The sequence below is a fragment of the Alnus glutinosa genome, chromosome 1, assembly GCF_958979055.1.
Source record: "Alnus glutinosa chromosome 1, dhAlnGlut1.1, whole genome shotgun sequence".
Lineage (NCBI taxonomy): Eukaryota > Viridiplantae > Streptophyta > Magnoliopsida > Fagales > Betulaceae > Alnus > Alnus glutinosa.
In genome coordinates, this window is record NC_084886.1 from 44418212 (window position 1) to 44437984 (window position 19773).

At 34.3% G+C, this 19773-nt stretch overlaps 3 protein-coding genes across 15 annotated transcripts in view; all 3 read left to right on the forward strand.

Annotated features, from left to right (window-relative positions):
- Positions 1-1339: 1339 nt before the first annotated feature.
- On the forward strand, positions 1340-6015 carry LOC133851748 (pentatricopeptide repeat-containing protein At5g65560-like). Of its 13 annotated transcripts, none has more exons than XM_062288373.1 (5): positions 1340-3164; positions 3250-3457; positions 4632-4692; positions 5505-5564; positions 5650-6015. In XM_062288373.1, the coding sequence occupies exon 1, from the start codon at positions 1404-1406 to the stop codon at positions 3102-3104; it is 1701 nt and encodes a 566-aa protein (XP_062144357.1). In that variant the 5' UTR covers positions 1340-1403; the 3' UTR covers positions 3105-3164; positions 3250-3457; positions 4632-4692; positions 5505-5564; positions 5650-6015. The 13 variants fall into 13 exon arrangements, with proteins under 13 accessions (XP_062144357.1, XP_062144341.1, XP_062144365.1 ...); XM_062288357.1 differs by having other exon boundaries at positions 5519-5564; XM_062288381.1 differs by having other exon boundaries at positions 5524-5564.
- Positions 6016-7582: 1567 nt separating this feature from the next.
- On the forward strand, positions 7583-13992 carry LOC133851822 (probable glutathione peroxidase 2). The gene is made up of 7 exons (XM_062288416.1): positions 7583-7840; positions 8986-9062; positions 11287-11348; positions 11737-11855; positions 12672-12839; positions 12938-12978; positions 13696-13992. The coding sequence occupies exons 1-6, from the start codon at positions 7697-7699 to the stop codon at positions 12968-12970; spliced, it is 603 nt and encodes a 200-aa protein (XP_062144400.1). The 5' UTR covers positions 7583-7696; the 3' UTR covers positions 12971-12978; positions 13696-13992.
- Positions 13993-16876: 2884 nt separating this feature from the next.
- Positions 16877-19773, forward strand: part of LOC133851830 (isoleucine--tRNA ligase, cytoplasmic) — a 30566-nt gene continuing 27669 nt past the window's right edge. Inside the window, exons 1-4 of the mRNA XM_062288428.1 lie at positions 16877-17413; positions 17513-17666; positions 18114-18179; positions 18448-18591. Of these exons, the coding sequence (XP_062144412.1) occupies positions 17034-17413; positions 17513-17666; positions 18114-18179; positions 18448-18591 (744 nt within the window). The 5' untranslated portion in view covers positions 16877-17033. The remainder of the gene's footprint in view (positions 17414-17512; positions 17667-18113; positions 18180-18447; positions 18592-19773) is intronic.

The window sequence follows — 19773 nt, forward strand, 5'->3', positions numbered from 1 at the left end:
CCATGTTCATCATGTTATATATGAATAAAAAGTAGACAAATTACGCCACTTTGTCAAACAATGACATTAATTAACTGAGAGCCTCTTCTATACAATCATGACAAAAAAACTCTTATTTTTTGCCCACTAATAAAAACTTAACACGTCAGTTTAGCACACCAAAGCACTATATGTGAAAATACCAAATTCATACACCTAACCCATTGAAACTTATCTCCATTCTCCATCACCACCTACCCAACCTGCCACCGCTGCCACCACAACTGGAGTCGCCACCAATGGGCTGACCGGCAGAGTTGAAGTTGGAGTCGACCTGGGCCGATGGTGAGTGATAGCCCGACCGCGGCCGCCCCATGGACCGGGGGTAGCTGCACGGCCAACTTTGGGTCCAAGAAGAGCCAATCCTTCCCGTCCAAGGACTACCCACCTCGTTCGGCTCCGTTGCGTCGTCGTCTTCTCCTTCAAGTTCCGACGCCTCCATGTCACATGAAAAGCCCCAGTCCGGTCGTGGAGTTGCTGATCTCGAGACAACAAGGAGCGTTTTGCCCAGAATATTGAGGGTCTTCAAGGCCATAGGTGTTCGGCATGGCCGTGTGGAGTAGTGGCTGAGATGATTTTTTTATTTTTTTTTTATTTTTTTTTATTTATTTTTTTTTTTTCTAAAGACTAAAAGAGTGAAAGGAGGAGGGATGATCCGGTGTTTTGCCAACACTTATTTTTTTTTTTTGTGCTTTTCTTTTTTCTATGCCGATTTGTCAACCTCTTATTGGTAGGCAGAAAGGTTTTGATTTTTGCCACCATCGAATAGAAGTTATACTCTTAACTATTTTAGACAAATAACTTATCCTTAAGAAGTTTTAAAATACTTTTTAATATCCTATAGATCAGTTTGGTATATACTACAAATTATAAAAACTACATAAATAATTTTTCCTAAATTTAACTATATTTTAATGTTTGGAATTGACGCAATTATTGGATTGATCTTTGGCAAGATATAATAACATAATCTCTCTAGATTTTTAATTCTCCATATGATAAATATAATAAAGAATAATGGTAGAAATTACATTTCTTTCATCTAATTATTTTACAATATTAACGCGATAGTCCTAATCAATCGTTGAATAAACTATTATTAAAAAAAATTTTCAAAAGTTAATTAAAACTGTCAAATTAACATTGTAAGATAAAAATATAATATATAGCCTTGCTAATAATAAAAAGGAAATTTGTTTTCGGGATTTTTTTTTGGTTAAATATTTCTTTTCATTGGTCATGTTTTCCCACCATTAAACTAATTTTTTCAATTTAATAAGTAAATCATGCCCCAGTTGAATAGTTATTGAGCCTCAGACTCTCGGTACTCTTTTGTACGGTGCTCTCACACCCAAATTCCTCCAATGATCCACAGGGCTAAACATGGAGCTCTCTTTCTTTCTTCGAGCCTCTTCAAAATCCTCAATTCATCTTCATTTTCTTTATATCCAAAGCCTTATTTCACCACCCCGAAACCCACTCCAAGAAGACCCACTTCACTCGCTGCACCATTACCCTCACAAATTTCAGACACTGTAAGTTATTCTGATGTCAACTTTATCTGTTCTTTACTTTCTACCCAAACTCATGAATCCGCAATAAATCTTGATAATTTGTTAGAGGGTTTCAAAGGAAAGTTGAACTCTAATCTTGTGCTTCAAATTCTGATGAACTATAAGCAGTTGGGTAGGATTAAGACCTTGGAATTCTTTTCTTGGGCTGGATTGCAAATGGGGTTTCAGTTTGATGACTGCGTGGTTGAGTACATAGCTGATTTCTTGGGTAGGAGGAAGCTTTTTGATGATATGAAGTGTCTTTTGGTGACGGTTTTCTCGTATAAGGGGCGAGTTTCTTGCAGGACATTTTCAATTTGTATAAGGTTCTTGGGTAGGCAAGGGAGGGTTAGAGAAGCCCTTTGCTTGTTTGAGGAAATGGAATCAAAATTTAGGTGTAAACCTGATAATCTTGTTTACAATAATATGCTTTATGTGCTTTGCAAGAAGGAAAGGTCTGAGGAATTGATTGATTTTGCGCTTATGATTTTTAGGAAAATCAAAGCGCCTGATACATATTCCTATAGTAATATTCTTGTTGGTTTATGTAAATTTGGTAGGTTTGAGACTGCATTTGAAGTTTTTGGTGAAATGCTTAGGGCTGGCCTGGTTCCTACGCGGTCTGCTGTGAACACTCTTGTTGGGCAGTTGTGTTTATTGAGTGCAAAAGAGGGAGCTGTCGAGAAAGTTAGAGTGAAAGATGCCTATAGACCCTTTACCATTTTAGTTCCAAATGTGGGTGCTAACAGTGGTGCTATACAGCCCGCAGTTGTAGTATTTTTGGCAGTTCATGAGATGGGTTTGTTACCAAGTGCATTTGTTATAAACCAACTTATTTCAGAACTCTGTAGATTGGGTAAAACGCAAGAAGCTGTTAATGTGTTGAAGGTTGTTGAGGATAGGAAGCTGAGTTGTGTGGAAGAGGGTTTTTCTGCTGTCATACAGGCTTTATGCGAACACCGAATGGTAGAGGAAGCTAGTTATTTGTTTGGGAGAATGCTCTCCCGTGGCATGAAGCCAAAGTTGGTAGTTTACAATTCGGTTATTTCAATGCTATGCAAATTAGGGAGTTTAGATGATGCTAAACGGGTTTTTGAGATTATGAATAAGAAGAGATGCCTTCCAGATAATTTGACCTATTCTGCATTGATTCATGCTTATGGTGACACTATGAATTGGGAAACTGCTTATGGCTTGTTGATTGAAATGTTAGGATTGGGCTTGTCTCCACATTTTCACACATATAGTTTAGTGGAAAAACTTTTGAGGGAACACGGGCAGTTGGATTTGTGTTTCAAATTGGAGCAGAAGTTGGACTCTCAGATATTGCAGAAGCTCTGTAAAGCAGGTGAACTAGAGGCTGCATGTGAGAAGCTAAAATCAATGGTTGAAAAGGGTTTTTATCCATCAGGCTATGTAAGGGATGCTTTTGAACATGCACTTCAAAAGTGTGGAAAATTGAAAATGGCTCATGAATTGCTAGAGAAGATAGATGGACGACTGCAAACCTGATGAAATAAAAATAAGAAGCTCTTAATAAGCCATCAACAAGAAGTGATTATCGGAAGAATAGTGAGTATTAGAGTTCTATTCTCATTGTTAATAGTATTTCTATACACGCATGTGACAACTGAAATATTTTAGTATACTTGTACAGTTGTACTTGAGCTATGCTAGATTGTTCATTGCTAGGGGCGAGCAAGAAAATGGAAACCCGAACCTCTCGACGTCACCAAACATAAACCAACTGACTTTGTTGGTTTTTGACAGTCGATTCGGCCTTAACTCTTTAAGTTTTGGGGTTTGGTGATCCAATGACACTTGAGTTGGCCAGCGTCAAATCAGAAAATCCTCGTGTATGTTTGGTAAGTGTTTTGAAAAGGGTTTTTTGTGTTTTGATGTGAAAGAGTTATAGATGTGATAGAAAGTTGAGAAATATTTTCGGTGGGATCTACATTTGAAAAATGATATTTGTGGGGTCTACAGAAGAAAATTGTTTGGTAAACTTTTACAAAAGTCTCTTGGCCACTACTCACTAGGCGTAGCCACATGCAGCCACCCCTTTTGTCCTATTGGGGGTGGCTGTGCAACTACCCCCTTTTGGTTGTTGGGGGTGGCCTCTGTCTTGATAGGGTGGCTGCAAGACCACCTCTGTATTTTTATTATTTTTATTGTTTAAATAGCAAGTCAACAAAAAATAAGCATGTACTTTCTCAAGATATTTCTAGAAAAGTTTCCTAAAAATCATTGTGTTTTGTTAATTGAAAAGTGGTATGTATTTTATTGTTTCAAAATTGTTTCGTTTAATAAATTGTTTTTTAAAAGTGTCTTTTTTTTGTGTATAAAAAGAGAAAAGACTTTCCAAACACATTATCAAATAACCTCCTTATAGCATCTATAATGGCTTATGCATTTTAAATTCACTGTCTTGGGCTGATTAAGACAGTGAATTTGAAGAAAGTGTTTCATTGATTGCTATGAATGAGCATACATTAATGTTTGCTATTTGAAATTATGCCTCGGCCTAACAGGAAATGAGGTAGTTTGTGTTTGGACAGGTCCATATTTGATAGTCAATAATGTGTATATATCACAATATTCATATACAAAAGAACCTTAGCACTTCCATGAATCCTTAAACCTTTTTTGGGCCATGTATGTCAATGTGCTGTGTTTGTGTAACTCAAAGTCAATCAGATAAACAGAGGTCAGTGTAAACATAAGAAAATGGCTGTTATCCATGTTCTATAACAGACATTGGTGAGCTCAACCTGCCTCATTCACTTTGACATGTCTGATGAAATGATCTGTCATAGAACCTTTTTAAGCAAGTTAAGCTGCATATGCTTTTTAATATGGTTGTTTGATTTTTCTTTATGTGGCACTTGTTTTCTGTTTTGTTGCTTATGCATCGCATGCTTTGCATGACACTCTAGAAGAAACACTTGCTTCAATCAAGTTGTCTTTTTTTCTTTTTTCTTTTAACCAGTTAAGCAATACCAAATGCTAATAAGCTCTACCCTCTTTTATTCAATCAAGCAACAGGAAAAAAAAAAAAAAGGATCAAAATGGAATTTCTCGTGCTTCTAATCATTTGAAGGTATGCATTTCTCTAATGCTTAAGAAATAGGCAATCTTAAGAAATAGAGATCATCTCTTCTTCTCTTGTGGTTTCAGTAGGCGTATCTGGTATACTATCATGAGGGACTGTTCAATACCTTACCCCCCTGTTGAGTGGGACGATATTGAAGATTGGTGTGGTTCGGTAATGAAGGGGGATAATTTCTATGCTAGTCTCAGGAAACTATATTTTGGGGCTGCTGTTTACCACCTATGGAGACAGAGGAACCTTCTTCTTCACGGCGAGACTCCTTTGACGGAAGAGAGGATTATCTCCAAGATTAGATGGGAGGTGAAGACTAGAATGGTTTATAAATTCCCTTCGAAATCCCCTTGTAACCATAGATGATGGCCTGTTGATGGTGTTTTCTGCAGATTGCTTTTCTGTTTGTTGGTGTTTGTTGCTATGCAGATCTGGTTTTCTGTGGGAGGGGGTTGTGTGTGTATTTGGTTATTGTTTGTTGCATGTGGTAGTGGTTTAGCAGGTTCTTTTTCTGTTCAAGTAGTTTTCCTTGCTTGGGGATTGTCCTATGCAGGTTTTGTATCCAGTTTTAACTGGAGTGTAAGGATGTTGAGTTTTGAGCTTATGAAGGGTTTTTTATTCATAAAAAAAAAAAACTATATATCAATAGTGCATCTGGGTGGGCATGCAATGTGTGCATTTGAGTGACTTTCTTCTTTTTTTGATAAATTAAAAAGGTTGAATATGCTTTTGGTCCCTCTAGTTTGTTAGGGGTTTCAATTTGGTCCTGTTACTGATTTTTTTCAGTCAAATCTTTTTATTTTTTTAAGTCGTTTTGATGTAGCCCAGTTCCTGATGAGAATGCAATCAAGGTTATGGAATTTTCTAAGGTGACATGCTTTTCATGGCATGGCTCACTCAATAGTCAATATGCATTAATGGGAAACTAACATAGCAATGCATGTGACATGTAAGGCCTCGATTTCAATTGGCCCGTGTCAATCACCCTCAATGCCAATTAGGTTGCATATTCCAATATGGTGTGAGGAAAGGCTTACCTATTGTTGAAGCAGATTTTCGGACTGTCAGACTGACTACGGGTTCTTGCAAAGCAGAGAAAATGATCATCGAAAAACTGCCGGTCCTCGAGGGATTGGGGATGTTTCAATGCTAAGTCAGTAAATTTGTTAAGAGGAAAAATTGAATAAAAATATTTTTAAGGAGAGACTTCTGAATATGGTTTATAGATGCTTACCACGCGGCGGGTTTAAAGCTGTTTGATTATTTTTATGTAGTGTGGTGCTTGAGTGGGACACAAAGTAAATTTATTGTTCCAACACCTATCTCGTGCATTGTTACATGAGCCTCCTGTTAATATGAGGCCAATTGGGCACCAATCTTCCTCAAATTGAAAAATAATGTACATCAATCATCCTCAGCATATTTAAAGCCAATAAATAAGGTAGAGCAGTTGAACTGATTGGTACCAAGTTTCTTTGAAAATTTTAATAAGCCTAAACGGTCAGTACAATGATTTGTTGTCATAAAAGACAAAAGAGAACAATCTTGAAAATAACCTACTTCTAATTAATGCTTTTATTTCAGGCTTCAATAAGGTTCCAAACGCATTTATATTTTTAATTACTAACTTTTTGAGAGCATTCACATTCCGCTTAACGAATGTCAATTAAAATTTAGCTAAATAACACTACTTTTTTATTTTATTATTTTAACTATCAATCTTTTCTAAGCATTTACATCTGGCTGAACATTTTACTATTTTATTATTCTTTCTTTATCTATTTTTACTACCCCCAAAGAGGAGAGAATTAGCTGGATATGGAGGTTTTTATTTTTTTTTTGGCTATTTTTGCTAGCCTAAGAGCATTTTTAGTAGTCTCATCATATTTTACTAGTTAAAAATTACTTTTCTCTATTTTAACCATCCACTTTTTAATAGCACCACACTAGCAGCCTCACCATTTTAGTTATTTCTTATTACTATTTCATTTAAATGATATATTTTTAATAAAAGAGGTTGTGTGTGATGGGCATGAAAGAGAAATTAAAAAAAAAAAAAGAAAAAAAAAGTTTTAATAGTTTTTTATTGTTTTGGTGAGTGAACAGTACTCACTAGAATTGATGAGTACTGTTCACTCACCAAAATCTTTTCACCAAATTGGAAAGGCTGCTAGGGACTCATTTTGGACTATTTCAGCAAATTAGCTCACCAAAATAGCTACATTTAGTGAGTTTACTAAGAATGCTCTAGTGTGAGTGCTTCTCTACTATTTTCTTCCAAATTGGATTATTCAGTCTATTAAATTAATATTTGTCTTAAAATATGTGATTCTTACATGTATCTTAAACATATATTAGTTTAATAAATTGAATTTAAATAATTTTTTCAAACTCAATTTGAAAAAGAATTTTATCCTTCGTATAATAGGAGACTGGAAACCTATAACACGCAGCTTACCTGAAATTATACTGTCAATCTCAAAACTTAACAAATAAATAATTAAAAAAAGTCTCTAAACTTAATAAATAAATAATTAAAAAATAAAGATTGACTGGAATTGTAGATAGCCTTGGGCCCTTGGTTGATAAGGTTACGATAGTACAACATTTTATTTATTTTCAGAACAAAAACATCAACAAACAATTGAAAACACAAAATGCTTATTTTTTTATTTTATTTTTATAACACATTAAAATATATATATATATAATTTTAAATAAAAAAAAAAAAAAAAAAAAAAAAAAAAACCTAATAAAAATCAAGCGAGAACAATTAATTCCCGCCTGATACTGCACCAAACAATATTTGTTGCTCCTTCGCCAATTACATCGTCACGTGAAATTTACTCCTCCACCCATCAACTTCAACTGGCAACGCAACCTCTTAAATATTCATTAAAACGCCGGCGGCAAATGCAAAATTGTCAACTTTTGCATAAACAAACATCATGATTTCAATGTCATTGAAGATGTGTATGGGTTGTCCGGACTGTTGACTGGCATGCATTTGTTGAAATTCCCCAACTGGGTCGCTCTTATCTTTCTTGGTATTGCTTTCTTGTGCTTCTACAGAAACCCATATTCTCGTCCTTCTTTGAGTATGGCTGAAGATTCTTCCAAATCCATATACGATTTTACGGTCAAGGTAATGGGTTTTTTTTTTCTTTGTTTCTTTCATATTTGTTAAGCTCATTTTGGTAGCTGTGAAAACTGAAGCAATGAGAGAAGTTAATTGATGCTTCTTGATGTTTTGGGTACCTGAAAATGAAATGAAAAATCCATTTCATTGGATCACGTGTTAGGCTCTTGGCTGGTAAAGACTATTTGGTTTCTTTGGTCCTATGAGAAATTGATTGGATTTGTGCTTTGCTTTTGAAGTCTGAGAGGAGTGAGGAAAAGAAAATAGAACTTGATTTGGTCAACCTAACTGATGTGGGAGGCCCTTTGTGGAGTTTTTTTTTATTTTTTAATGGTCTCTCTTTGTTTAATGTTTTGTGGGATATATATGCATCTATTTATGTTTTTCATCATGTTTCTTAAATATATTTTGTGGGATATATTTATGTTTTTCATCATGCTGAGCGATTCTGCCCATAATATTTCGAAAACTTTTGCTGGTCTACTTCTAGATGCCTCCAATTTGCTTCTTGCTGTTGCCACAGAGCTGCCATGGTAGATTTTGTGGATTGTGGAAGCTAGGAAATGAGGAATCGTAGGAGAAAAAAAAATTGTGGGTATTGGAAGCTAGGATATGAAGAATCGTAGGCTTTGATACCTATTGTAATGGGTTTTTCTTGGTTTAAGTATATTTTTGGTGGTTTGTGTATGGAAATACGATTGAAATGTATCATTTGATGAAATATGGATTGAGGATGAGGGATTGAGAAAATAAGAACGAATTGGTATTGAAATGATAAATTGGTTATTCGAGATGCCCGGGTCTCCAAGCTGATCTGAGAACAGCAATTCTCCTCAGGAATCCTTTTATGTATATTTCTTTTCGTCCCTTTCTTACAGTCTTGGTTCCCCTTTTATAGACTCTAAACAACTAACAGAAAGATATTCCAGAAAGCATATTCTTCCCTTACAACTAATTCTCCCTAATTAATATTCTTCAGTTATACCAATAAACCTATTGCTATTAACCCACTATATTATATCCCTTATAAATGGAAGAATATAGAGTGAAAGTTGTTTGGTGTTTTCAATCAAGATTTCTATTTTCATTTGGTCTTTTATTTTTTACAGTTTTTAATTTTTAATTTTTTTGCTATATGAATTTAATGGCAGGATATCCGTGGAAATGATGTTAGTCTGAGTGAATACAGTGGGAAGGTTCTCCTGATTGTCAACGTTGCTTCAAAATGGTATTCTAATCTAATATGTTTTTCCTTGTGAATTTCTCGATACGATCCGTTCCTAGTTCGTGTTATTTTTGTGTTTGTGTGTATGTTAAATGATCCATTTTTACTGCTCTCTCTCTCTCTCTCTCTCTCTCTCTCTCTCTCTCTCTCTATATATATATATATATATATATTTTAATTCCACCTTTGTTGTGGAGCATTAAATCATTCTTCTTCTAATCTTCTCCGTGGATCTCGTAAATATTCAATCACCTCTTGGAGGTAAACTACGAAGCATTCGCCATTGCTTTCTAGATTCTGTGATTCTTATATCTACATTAGCTGGTAGTATTTATGATGGTCTGTATTGAATCCTTTCTGTGTGATTGTTTATTCCTCTTATTTGATTGGGGCGCACATGAAACAACTAGCATTGTCCACGGGTTAGGTAAGCAACTAAACAAGACCTTCTTAAGATTTGGCTATCATACTGACTTAGATGCAATGTTTCAAATTCAGATAGTTCGTAAGATCTGATTAGAGTTGGATGGAGCACTTGGTAAGGTTGATCTAATAAAGATAAAAATCCAATTAAAAATTCAGGACAAAGATAACTTTCTCATCTCTGTTTGTGGAGATTTTTACCCTTTGATGCTTGAAATTTTCAAGGTAATATAGATTTTTCAGAGATTGTCATAGGTGATATTCTCTTTAGGCTTTTGTTAACGGGTGCCCATATGACACAAATTTTTTTTTTATACCTTTTTTTGAAGAAAAACACAACCCCAAAGTTGTGCAGTGCACTAGCATGGTCCTACCGACAAATGTAATTTTTCATTTTAAAAATAGTGCATTGCAAATTTTAATGGAGTACTAAATAGTTCTTAACCTGTGTCTTTATGGCATCTGTTAATAGGACTGTTCTCTTTAAACTTAACTGGATTCTCTGCACTTAAGCATTGTACTATTTCCACAAAGAAATGGCTGTTCTGATCAACCTCTTTCCCATGGTGGGACTAATGGTTGAATCCACCGGGTGGAAGAGGGTGATATGGAAAGAAAAAAAATAGAGGTTATTTTTGCTGTGAAAGCAGTAATTCCCTTGTCTTAAAAGTCTATGATGCCTGGAAAAGATATAGATAGAAAGGATAAAAGATGTTTAAGAAAATTGGTAATGCTAACATCCTCCATCTGTAACAGGAGGCTAATAGTGCCAATATATGTTTATATCAAAATATATACCTTTAGTTGGATTTGGAGTTGGATCGTATCTTATCCTTATCTAATCCAAACTATTGAGCACTGTATATGACAAGTATGAGGAGCCGAGGCTGGCTCAAAAAGGTTCCACAATACAAAACCCTCTTGAGTTCACATGTGATACTTGATTGCATATCTCACATCAAATGTTGCTTTATTTTCAGACCACGTACTTATAGGAATTGATGACTTCTCGTTATTGTCAACTTCAAATTTAACGTCTTCTTCAGTGAGATGGAAACCTTTTTTTCTCTCTTCTTCTCCTGACTTAAACATCTTCACTAATTAGTTGATATCGAATTGGACTCTTTTCTCATCCTCCAACCTAATATTAACTTAAGAAAATGAGTAACAAATAAGACGTTCAGCTAGTCAAAAAAGAAAATAAAACTGTTCAACTCGATTTAATGAGTACTTAATGTTGTTAAGAACATCACGAAAAAGTATAAACAAAAACCTTTTCATCTCATTGAATGAGGTTAAACTTAAAGAACAACTGGGAGTGATGACTTCCTATAATTGGGGTAGTTTGAGTGTTCAAGTGTTGTTCTGTTCCTTCTCTATGCTGCATGTGAAGTAATATTGTGTGTTGGTTAGGAGATCTTGTGAGGTGACTCTAATCTATCTTTTACTTGAACCCACTTATATCAAATGGTTGTTCCTTGGGGCTAATGAGAAAAAGTTAACTAATTTTGATTTGGATCTTGAATTTATTTCGAGGTTGTAAACTTTCATCATAACTTTTTGATATGTGTGTTGGTTTAGGAGATTTTGTATGTGTGGAACCTTTGTGAGGTGACTCTAATCTATCTTTTACTCGAACCCATTTAGATGAAATGGTTGCTCCTTGGGGCTGACGAGAAAAAGTTGGCTAATTTTGACTTGGATCTTGAATTTATTTCGAGGTTGTCAACTTTCATCATATCTATCACCTTTGCGTTGTATATTTTGTTTTTGCCATTCATGGTCATTATGGTTATTGTTGCAGTGGTTTAACTCAAACAAACTACAAGGAATTGAATGTTTTGCATGAAAAGTACAAAAGTCAAGGTGCGTCTTTCATTCATTCAAAGTAATTTAATATATTTATTAATTTGTGTTTTATTTTTATCTCTGAGCAATTGATTATTTTGTTATAGTATTGATTAAATGATTAAATTTACTTCTTCCTATAAACTTAAGCTTTTGAGACAAGTGGTGATTTAACATGATATCCGAGCAGAGATCCTGAGTTCGAACCATGTCTCATTTATTTGCCTTTCATTTCAATTAAATATTCCACGTGTTGGGCTTCATCTATTAAAAAAGAGTTTGAGCTCAAACGTGAGGGGAAGTGTTAAAGTATTGATTAAATGATTAAATTTACTTTTTCCTATCACCTTAAGTTTTTCGGATGAGTGGTGATTTAACACATTTATGTAAATTTCTTTTTTGGCAGAGTTTGAGATCTTGGCATTTCCTTGCAATCAGTTTGCAGGACAAGAACCAGGAAACAGTGAAAAAATTCAGGAAGTTGTGTGCACAATGTTTAAAGCTGAATTCCCAATTTTCGAGAAGGTAATTGAACATGTTTTCTTCAGCAAAAGAGTAAAAAATTAACCATGTTTTCTTCAGCAGTCCATATATGAAGTTACACTCTGCAAATTGATTATTCCTTGTGTGGCAAACACAAAAATTGTGACATTTCTCTCCAAACATTCCCAACTTACTTTTGCCTATTAAGCGGAAAATCTTATCTTTCTGCTTATGTTATACATCTAGTAAACATTCTTTTCTTGGGATGGGTTCTAACTTTGACATCCCATCAGCCAAAAAGCGATTTGATATTGATAACAATTCTGTTATTGTCTCTTTGTAGCAACTTTTGTGATACGTTCAGAATTTTAGGGCTTAGGTGGCAGTACACGTGGCATTACCGAATTCCCAAGACAACAGTGAATAAGGAGTATAATCTCCATATATTATTTCCTTAAATGTTTTAACTAATAAGGAATGTATTTTCCATTAGTTTAGTTCATTCTTAGTTTATTTTTCTGCATTATGTTATGACGGCTAGACCTAATGATTATGGCTTATGACCTAGCCGTCTTATATATAAGTGTAACCCTAATCAATAAAATATCATGCTGAATATTATAAAAACCTATAACCTTTGTTGGTATCTTTGGAGGTCACGGCTCCCTTGAAGTAGTCATTAGAGATCACAGCTCTCTCGAAATAGCCCATTTTCCTTTTCTTTTATTCTTTTTTTATTATTATTATTATTTGATTGCATCATTTTGCCTCAAAGAAGGTTTTTTCTTTTTCTTTTTTTCTTTGGAATTAAGAAATGCATGCTAATTTTTGTTAAATGTATCATCTTTGTAATTATAGATTGAGGTGAATGGGAAGAATGCAGCACCCATTTACAAGTTCCTCAAATCACAGAAAGGGGGAATATTTGGAGATGGCATAAAATGGAACTTCACAAAGTTTCTAGTGAACAAAGAAGGAAAGGTTGTGGAGAGATATGCACCAACCACATCACCTCTTAAAATTGAGGTTAGAACAAATATATTCCCTTCTTTTTTTTTTGTTCATATTTGATTATGCCCAAAACTGTAGAGTGCAGCTGATTGTTATTTCATTCCCTCTTGCAGAAAGACATCCAGAATCTATTGGAATCATCTTAATTACCAAGGTTTGACGCCGTAATTTATGTTTTACATTGGTGTTAAAAAAAATGTGTTCTGTAATAATCTATTGGATACCTGGTGAGTTCGTATACGGAATAGATGTTGTTGCAGAGTAGTTTTGCTGGGATGTTATAGGGTTTTGGCTTTTAGACCATAGTGGCCTATTCTTTATCTTCATGTTCCCACTGAACCAAAAGTTAGTTTCTTTTCATTTATCAATTCTTTCTTTCACTTCACAAGCGAAAGAAGTAGGTTTCAATTAATTTGCTGCCTTGTTGGAAAACCTTGTGTACATGCCAGAACTCTCTCTCAACACTCATTCATTCACTCACACAAACACATACGTACCAACTCATCTGGCTCTTTTCTAGAGAGTTTTGATCCTCCTCCCCCAAAACATATCTTCTTTACCAAGAAAAAGAAATCATCATTAATGGAGTTTCACTCTCTAAATATGAATGTGAGGATATTTTTTAATTTATTGAATATGTCTTGCCATTCAACCCGAATTCAATTATGATCAGCATCCAAAATGCATATCAGTGCTTCCAATATTGGTAGCTACTGGATTATTTTTCTTAGAGCAGCCTAGAAAGTTGTTGGAGAAAGTATTGCATACCTACATAGGGATGCCTCTCATAGAACTTCACTTATTCCCCCAGTCAGAAAATTATAATAAAATCCCATCACTTGATTGTACCTCTTTTGTTTTTCTTTTGCAGGACATGCATATCGACTCTCAGATGTCCTTGGAGTACGTGGGTCAGAGGACTGCAACATACTTGTGTGAAGTTAAATAATATTGAAAGTCTTTCTTAATGTAATCTTCTTCATGGTGTTTTTCTGCTTGTGGTTTAATTGTTTAGAATAATAAACACACAAAGAATAGATAATTTTATTTGTTCAGAATGGATGAGACCTTCATATTCTTCTAAAAAATCTCCAAACTTAAATCTAGGAAGATTTTGTTTTTTCATAATGTGAAATAATTCATGCTTACTTCCATATTTTTCAGGAAACATGATTTTATTTTTATTTTTATTTTTTATATATAAATTGTTCTATTAGATGATTTTACCTTAACATGGATGGATATGTTTACCTAAATGGGTCTCCGACTATCATGGAGGAAAATAGTCAGTAACAATGTTTTACATGAATCTCTCCCTTGATATTATGGATGTGCATTGCGTGGACATTGGACAAGGAGAGGCTCCTTGTCCTCCATTGATAAACAGAGCCGGTATCATTTTCACTGTATGACTGTTAAAAAAAAATTACAGTTGGTTATAATGATCAAGACAGGTGGCAGGTGCAATCACCTATTGAAATTTGAATAACACTTATTATGATAATTAAAGATGTCATGTTATTAAAGAAACTGAAGATACAGTTTTATTTTAAAAAATAAAAAATAATAATAATTGTATTCAGATATAAATCTCCGGTCGGGTTTCTAAAACCCGCTTCTAAGTTTTGTCCCAAAAGATTCAATTGACTGTTGAGCTGACACGTATGGGAAGTCGACAAGTTGGGCCGGCTATGATCGGAAACTGTGGGTTGGGTTGGATCCAATGCATATTTGCAGTTTTGCACACCCGAAACATAAGAAATTTAACACATCAATTTTATTTATTTTTTAATTAAAAAAAATTGCGAATAATATTAACTAGACTACAATATATCTTAAGATTAAGCTTTCATATAATTCTTAAGGCATTTTATAGAGTATATTTCTTCAAATTTCATCTATTTCTTTTTAAATTAAATAATAAAAATTCTATCATATCAACATTTATCATTTTATTGTTTATTATATTTATCATGTTGAGCACTAGGATTTGATGCCCGACTTATAAATCGGAATGTTATCGTGCTTGTTAAAAGCATGCCATTAGTGGACGACATCAATTTCAAAAGTTTGTAGGAGTGCTAATTTTGTAGGGACATAAATTTTTTACAAACCAATTTATAAGAAATTTTATACAAATTATAATTAAAATTTATACGTATCCATTGACACGTGAGAAATATATTTTGTTTTAATAGCATGTGTTTCTCACATGTTGTTTTAATAGTATTAATAAAAAATAAATGTGCTTTTCACGTGTTAAAGAATACATGTCACTCTTATATGTAGGTTATTTACCACACCGTATTACCAAATGGATTGCTTTCTTATCAGTCTTATAAAATTCCTACTTCCTTCAATTTTCATCCTCTATTAGGATTAAAAGTGGAAAACACTCTCCTTGATCTCCCTTATCCTTTCTCTTATTGTTGCTAAAAAAGAAGTATGAGGTGAAGAGACCAAAAACTTGGTGTGTTTTGCCAATATAATAGAATACAAATGATTTGAGGTAATAAATGTAATAAAGAATAAAAGAATAAATAAAGTTATATAATAAAAGGGTTAAAGACATATTTACTACGCGTAGTTTAAAAATTTTATTTTATTTTTACCTTAATTTCATTTCGCTTTACAAATTTTATATGGGTTTTGAAATAAGATTGACTTGGTACTTTTCTTTATTTTTTTGCCCAAATTTTAACGGGCTGCCACGTGTTAACCAACTAGGGTTGACACGTGGCATAATAAAAAAAAAACCTTTAAAAATTAATTTAAAAATTAAAAATAAAAAACTTTAAAAAATAAAATTATTAAAACTTTAAAAAATTAATAAAAAGAGGGGGACTCAGCCACCCTTTTGGCTAGCCATGGGGTGGTTAGGCCACCCTTATGGCCTTTATATATATATATATATATAGGAAAATGCCCTTGGAGGTGGCCAAGGCCACGGGGGCGGTTTGGCCACCCCCAAGTGCCAAAACCCATTTCACTTTCTCTATATCTCCCTCTCTCTTTTTAATTTTTGAAGTTTTATTAATTTTTATTTTATTAATTAATTTTTAAAGTTTTTTTATTATTTTATTTTTTATATTGTGCCACGTGTCAACCCTCATTGGTTGACAAGTAGCAATCAGTTAAAATTTAGATGAAAAAATAACGGAGGTATCAAGTCAGTATTTTTTCAAAATTCAGGTACCATCTGTGAAGTAAAATGAAATTGAAATACCAAATAATAAAGTTTTTAAACCACATGTACTAAATATATATTTAATCCTAAAATAAAATTTGAGAAAAAACTTAAAAAAGCCCTATGAACTAATAATCATTTTTAAAATAGCCCAATTTAAGTGACAAGTGTGTTAAAGCGATACATCAAATTATTAAAGTGTGTCAAAAATATAAATTTTTTATTATATTCCTATAATTTCCTTGTTATTCTAAAAACTAAAATATACTACTTTTTTCAAACAAGAAATAAAAGGAAAAAAAAAAAAAAAAACACAATCGGGTGGATTAATACCTCAAAAGAAATTATCTTTTAGGATAAATACAAAATCAGTCAATATAATTAGCATAAAATACAAATCGTTCTTTGTAATATAAAAAATAATTTAGAGGTCCTCATAATAGACCAAATTAATGATTTAATATCTGCAGTAAAATTCTATCAAAACACTTGACGAATTTTGTTAGTGTGTTCCATCAGCATGACAATACATGTCTCTATTAATAAAATAAATATTAATAATATATTTAAAATATAAAACTTAAAAATTGAAAAATTAATTTTTTTTGGTAAAATAATTACTTATAGATTGATGGGAAGTAGTACGTGGCATTATCACGTCAAATACGATCACATTTAATTATTTAATAAATCAATTCGTAAGAGATTAGCTGCACTCTTTGATATTTAAAAGAATGTAGAAAATGCTACTCAAATATTTTTCAACTTTTTTATCAAAATATATATAATATTTATATATATTTCAACTCCCGTTAAATATAGTACAACTCTACAAGACTCCTCGACCCGTAGCATATTGCACGCGCGAATCAAAATTCAGACCATCGCTCTGTCTCCTCGACCCGACCCTCTTTCCCATCCATATATATACACAAAACCACGTCCGCAGTCGCTTGCGTAGAATCTCCAAACCCTGACTCCCTCTCTCTCCCTCTCTCTCTCTCTCCCACTCTACTTCCGCCATGGACGAAGTGTGCGAAGGGAAGGACTTCTCCTTCCCCAAATACGAGGAGAAGATCCTCGAGCTGTGGACGGAGATAAAGGCCTTCGAGACCCAGCTGGAGCGCACCAAGGACCAGCCTGAGTACATCTTCTATGACGGGCCTCCCTTCGCCACGGGGCTCCCGCATTACGGCCACATCCTCGCCGGCACCATAAAGGACATTGTTACCCGCTACCAGTCTATGAACGGCTATCACGTCACTCGCCGCTTCGGCTGGGACTGCCACGGTCTGCCCGTCGAGAACGAGATCGACCGCCGCCTCAACATCAAGAAGCGCGAGGACGTCTTGAACTTGGGTATTGATAAGTACAACGAGGAGTGCAGGAGCATTGTCACGAGGTGAGGAAGGTTTTTGATGTTCATTTCTTAGTTTTTTGATTCGGGAATTTGAATCGTTGTCGCACATTTCGTTATTCATTCTTGCTTTTTGGTTGATAGGTATGTGGAGGAGTGGGAGAAGATTGTGTGGCGGACAGGGCGGTGGATTGATTTCAAGAATGATTACAAGACGATGGACTTGAAATTCATGGAGAGTGTGTGGTGGGTCTTTGCGCAGCTTTACAACAAGGGTCTTGTGTATAAGGGTTTCAAGGTCAGTTTGGAGTATCTTTTGCTGTATTGATTTTTGGGAACTGGTTATGAAGTGTTTATCTGTTTGTTGTTTATTTACTTCTAATGAAGGAGTATGGTTAATAAATTAGGTAGTGATTCTAGTGAAGGTGTTAATGTATATGCTTCTTTATGTTCTAGTGGTTGCTGAGAAGAAGTCGAAGTTTTGAGTTTCATTCTTTTAGTTATTTCCTTTGAGTCAGCTAGGTGTTTAACTCAAATGCATCTAAATAAGAGAGCATTATATTTCTCATATTTTCTTACATTTTCTGAGGCTAAAAGAGATATTTTTGAGATGAAATTGCTTATTTTATTTTTTCTGGTGTTTGGCCACAAGTGGATTATAATTTTCTGGATGGGTTTTAAAGTTTTAAAGTAGGTTAAATTTATGCCTATGTATTTTCGTTTTGTTTTGTTTTGTTTTTTACAGGTCATGCCATACAGCACTGGTTGCAAGACACCTCTATCTAATTTTGAAGCCGGTCAGGAATATCGGGTTTGTGATCTGAAACCTCTGTTTACCGTTCATATTTAGATGTGGGTTGTTCAACTGTTATTATGTACATTTCATCTGTACATTTTGTTCCGTGATTGATGGCCATGGCCAACCAGTCAATTTGGTGAATTGTAGGATCTGGCAACTGTTGCCCTTGAACTACCATTTGGGTTTTAAAGACCAACTGTTATGGCCATTTTTTCTATTATTCGTACAATCTTGATTTCTGAGAATTTCAGCTATATCTAACTTTCCTGGAGTGACACAGGATGTGCCTGACCCTGAAATAATGCTGGCTTTTCCAATAATTGGCGATCCACATAAGGCAGCCTTTGTGGCTTGGACAACGACTCCATGGACCCTTCCTAGTAATCTTGCCCTTTGTGTCAATGCAAATTTTGTCTATGTGAAGGTCAGTTTAGTATGTTTTGTCAACCTGTATATTGGATTCTGTGATAAACTGTTCACACAACTAGATTGAACATTATAATATAATTTTTGCAAATACAACCTTAAGAATGAAGTCATTATACTGGTTGTTATTGTTTTGGGTTAAAAAAAAAAGCTCTTAATAGTTGAATGACACTCAGTTTTTCGCTTCATTTCTTATTGGCTTGGGCTGGGATCGAAAGACAGCTTTTTGAAGCTTTTCTGAATGAACTTGGATCGTTGGAGGCCCATGCCTTAAGGCCTCAAGCTTATTTATCTGTGCTTTATTTTTTTTTTAAATATTTTTTTGATAAGTAAGTAAAATATATATATATATGGTGTTTATCAAGTTAATTGATGGTTTCAATATCATTTAAACTATTATGAACAAATCTTAGAGTAGTGTGCTTACTGATTATATTTAACGCAATTAAAGATTTCAATAGCTTTTTTTTTTTTTTTTTTTTTTTTTATTTTAAAAAAAAAAATGTCATATCATTGAAAAAGCCTAGAGGGGCGCAACCCTAGTATACTGGAAGTATACAAGAGTTCCCCTAAAGTGAGGAATCAAAAGAGCATGAATTTTTAAAAACTCTACAAAAGTAACACGACTTGGGCTATGATGAGCCGGTACCCATACAAATAAAGTATTAAGCACATTTCGACGCAACTCCAACACCGGTGTTTCTACATCTTCAAATTGCCGAGCATTCCTCTCACGTTAAAGACCCCACATTACACATAAAGGAACCTACTTCTAAATTGTCTTACGTTGACCACATCCCAGCTAATTGCTGTAGCTACTCAACAAATTCAGCATCTGTCACGGCATAACCCACTCCACCCCAAACAAATTAAGAAAGTAGCTCCATATATCTCGTGCAACATCGCAATGAAGTAAGAGGTGGTCAATGGATTTCCCATTCTTCTTGCACATACAACACCACTTAACTACCACGATATTTCGCCTACGCAAATTGTCATGCGTCAAAATTTTTCTTAAGGCTGCTGTCCACACAAAAAACGACACCTTCGATGGAGCCTTAACATGCCAAATACTCTTCCAAGGAAATGAAGAACCTTCTTGGCTAGCTAAGACTTTACAGAATGACATCACTTCAAAGTGCCCCCTCTTGGCAAGGCTCTAAACTAACTTGTCCTCCGC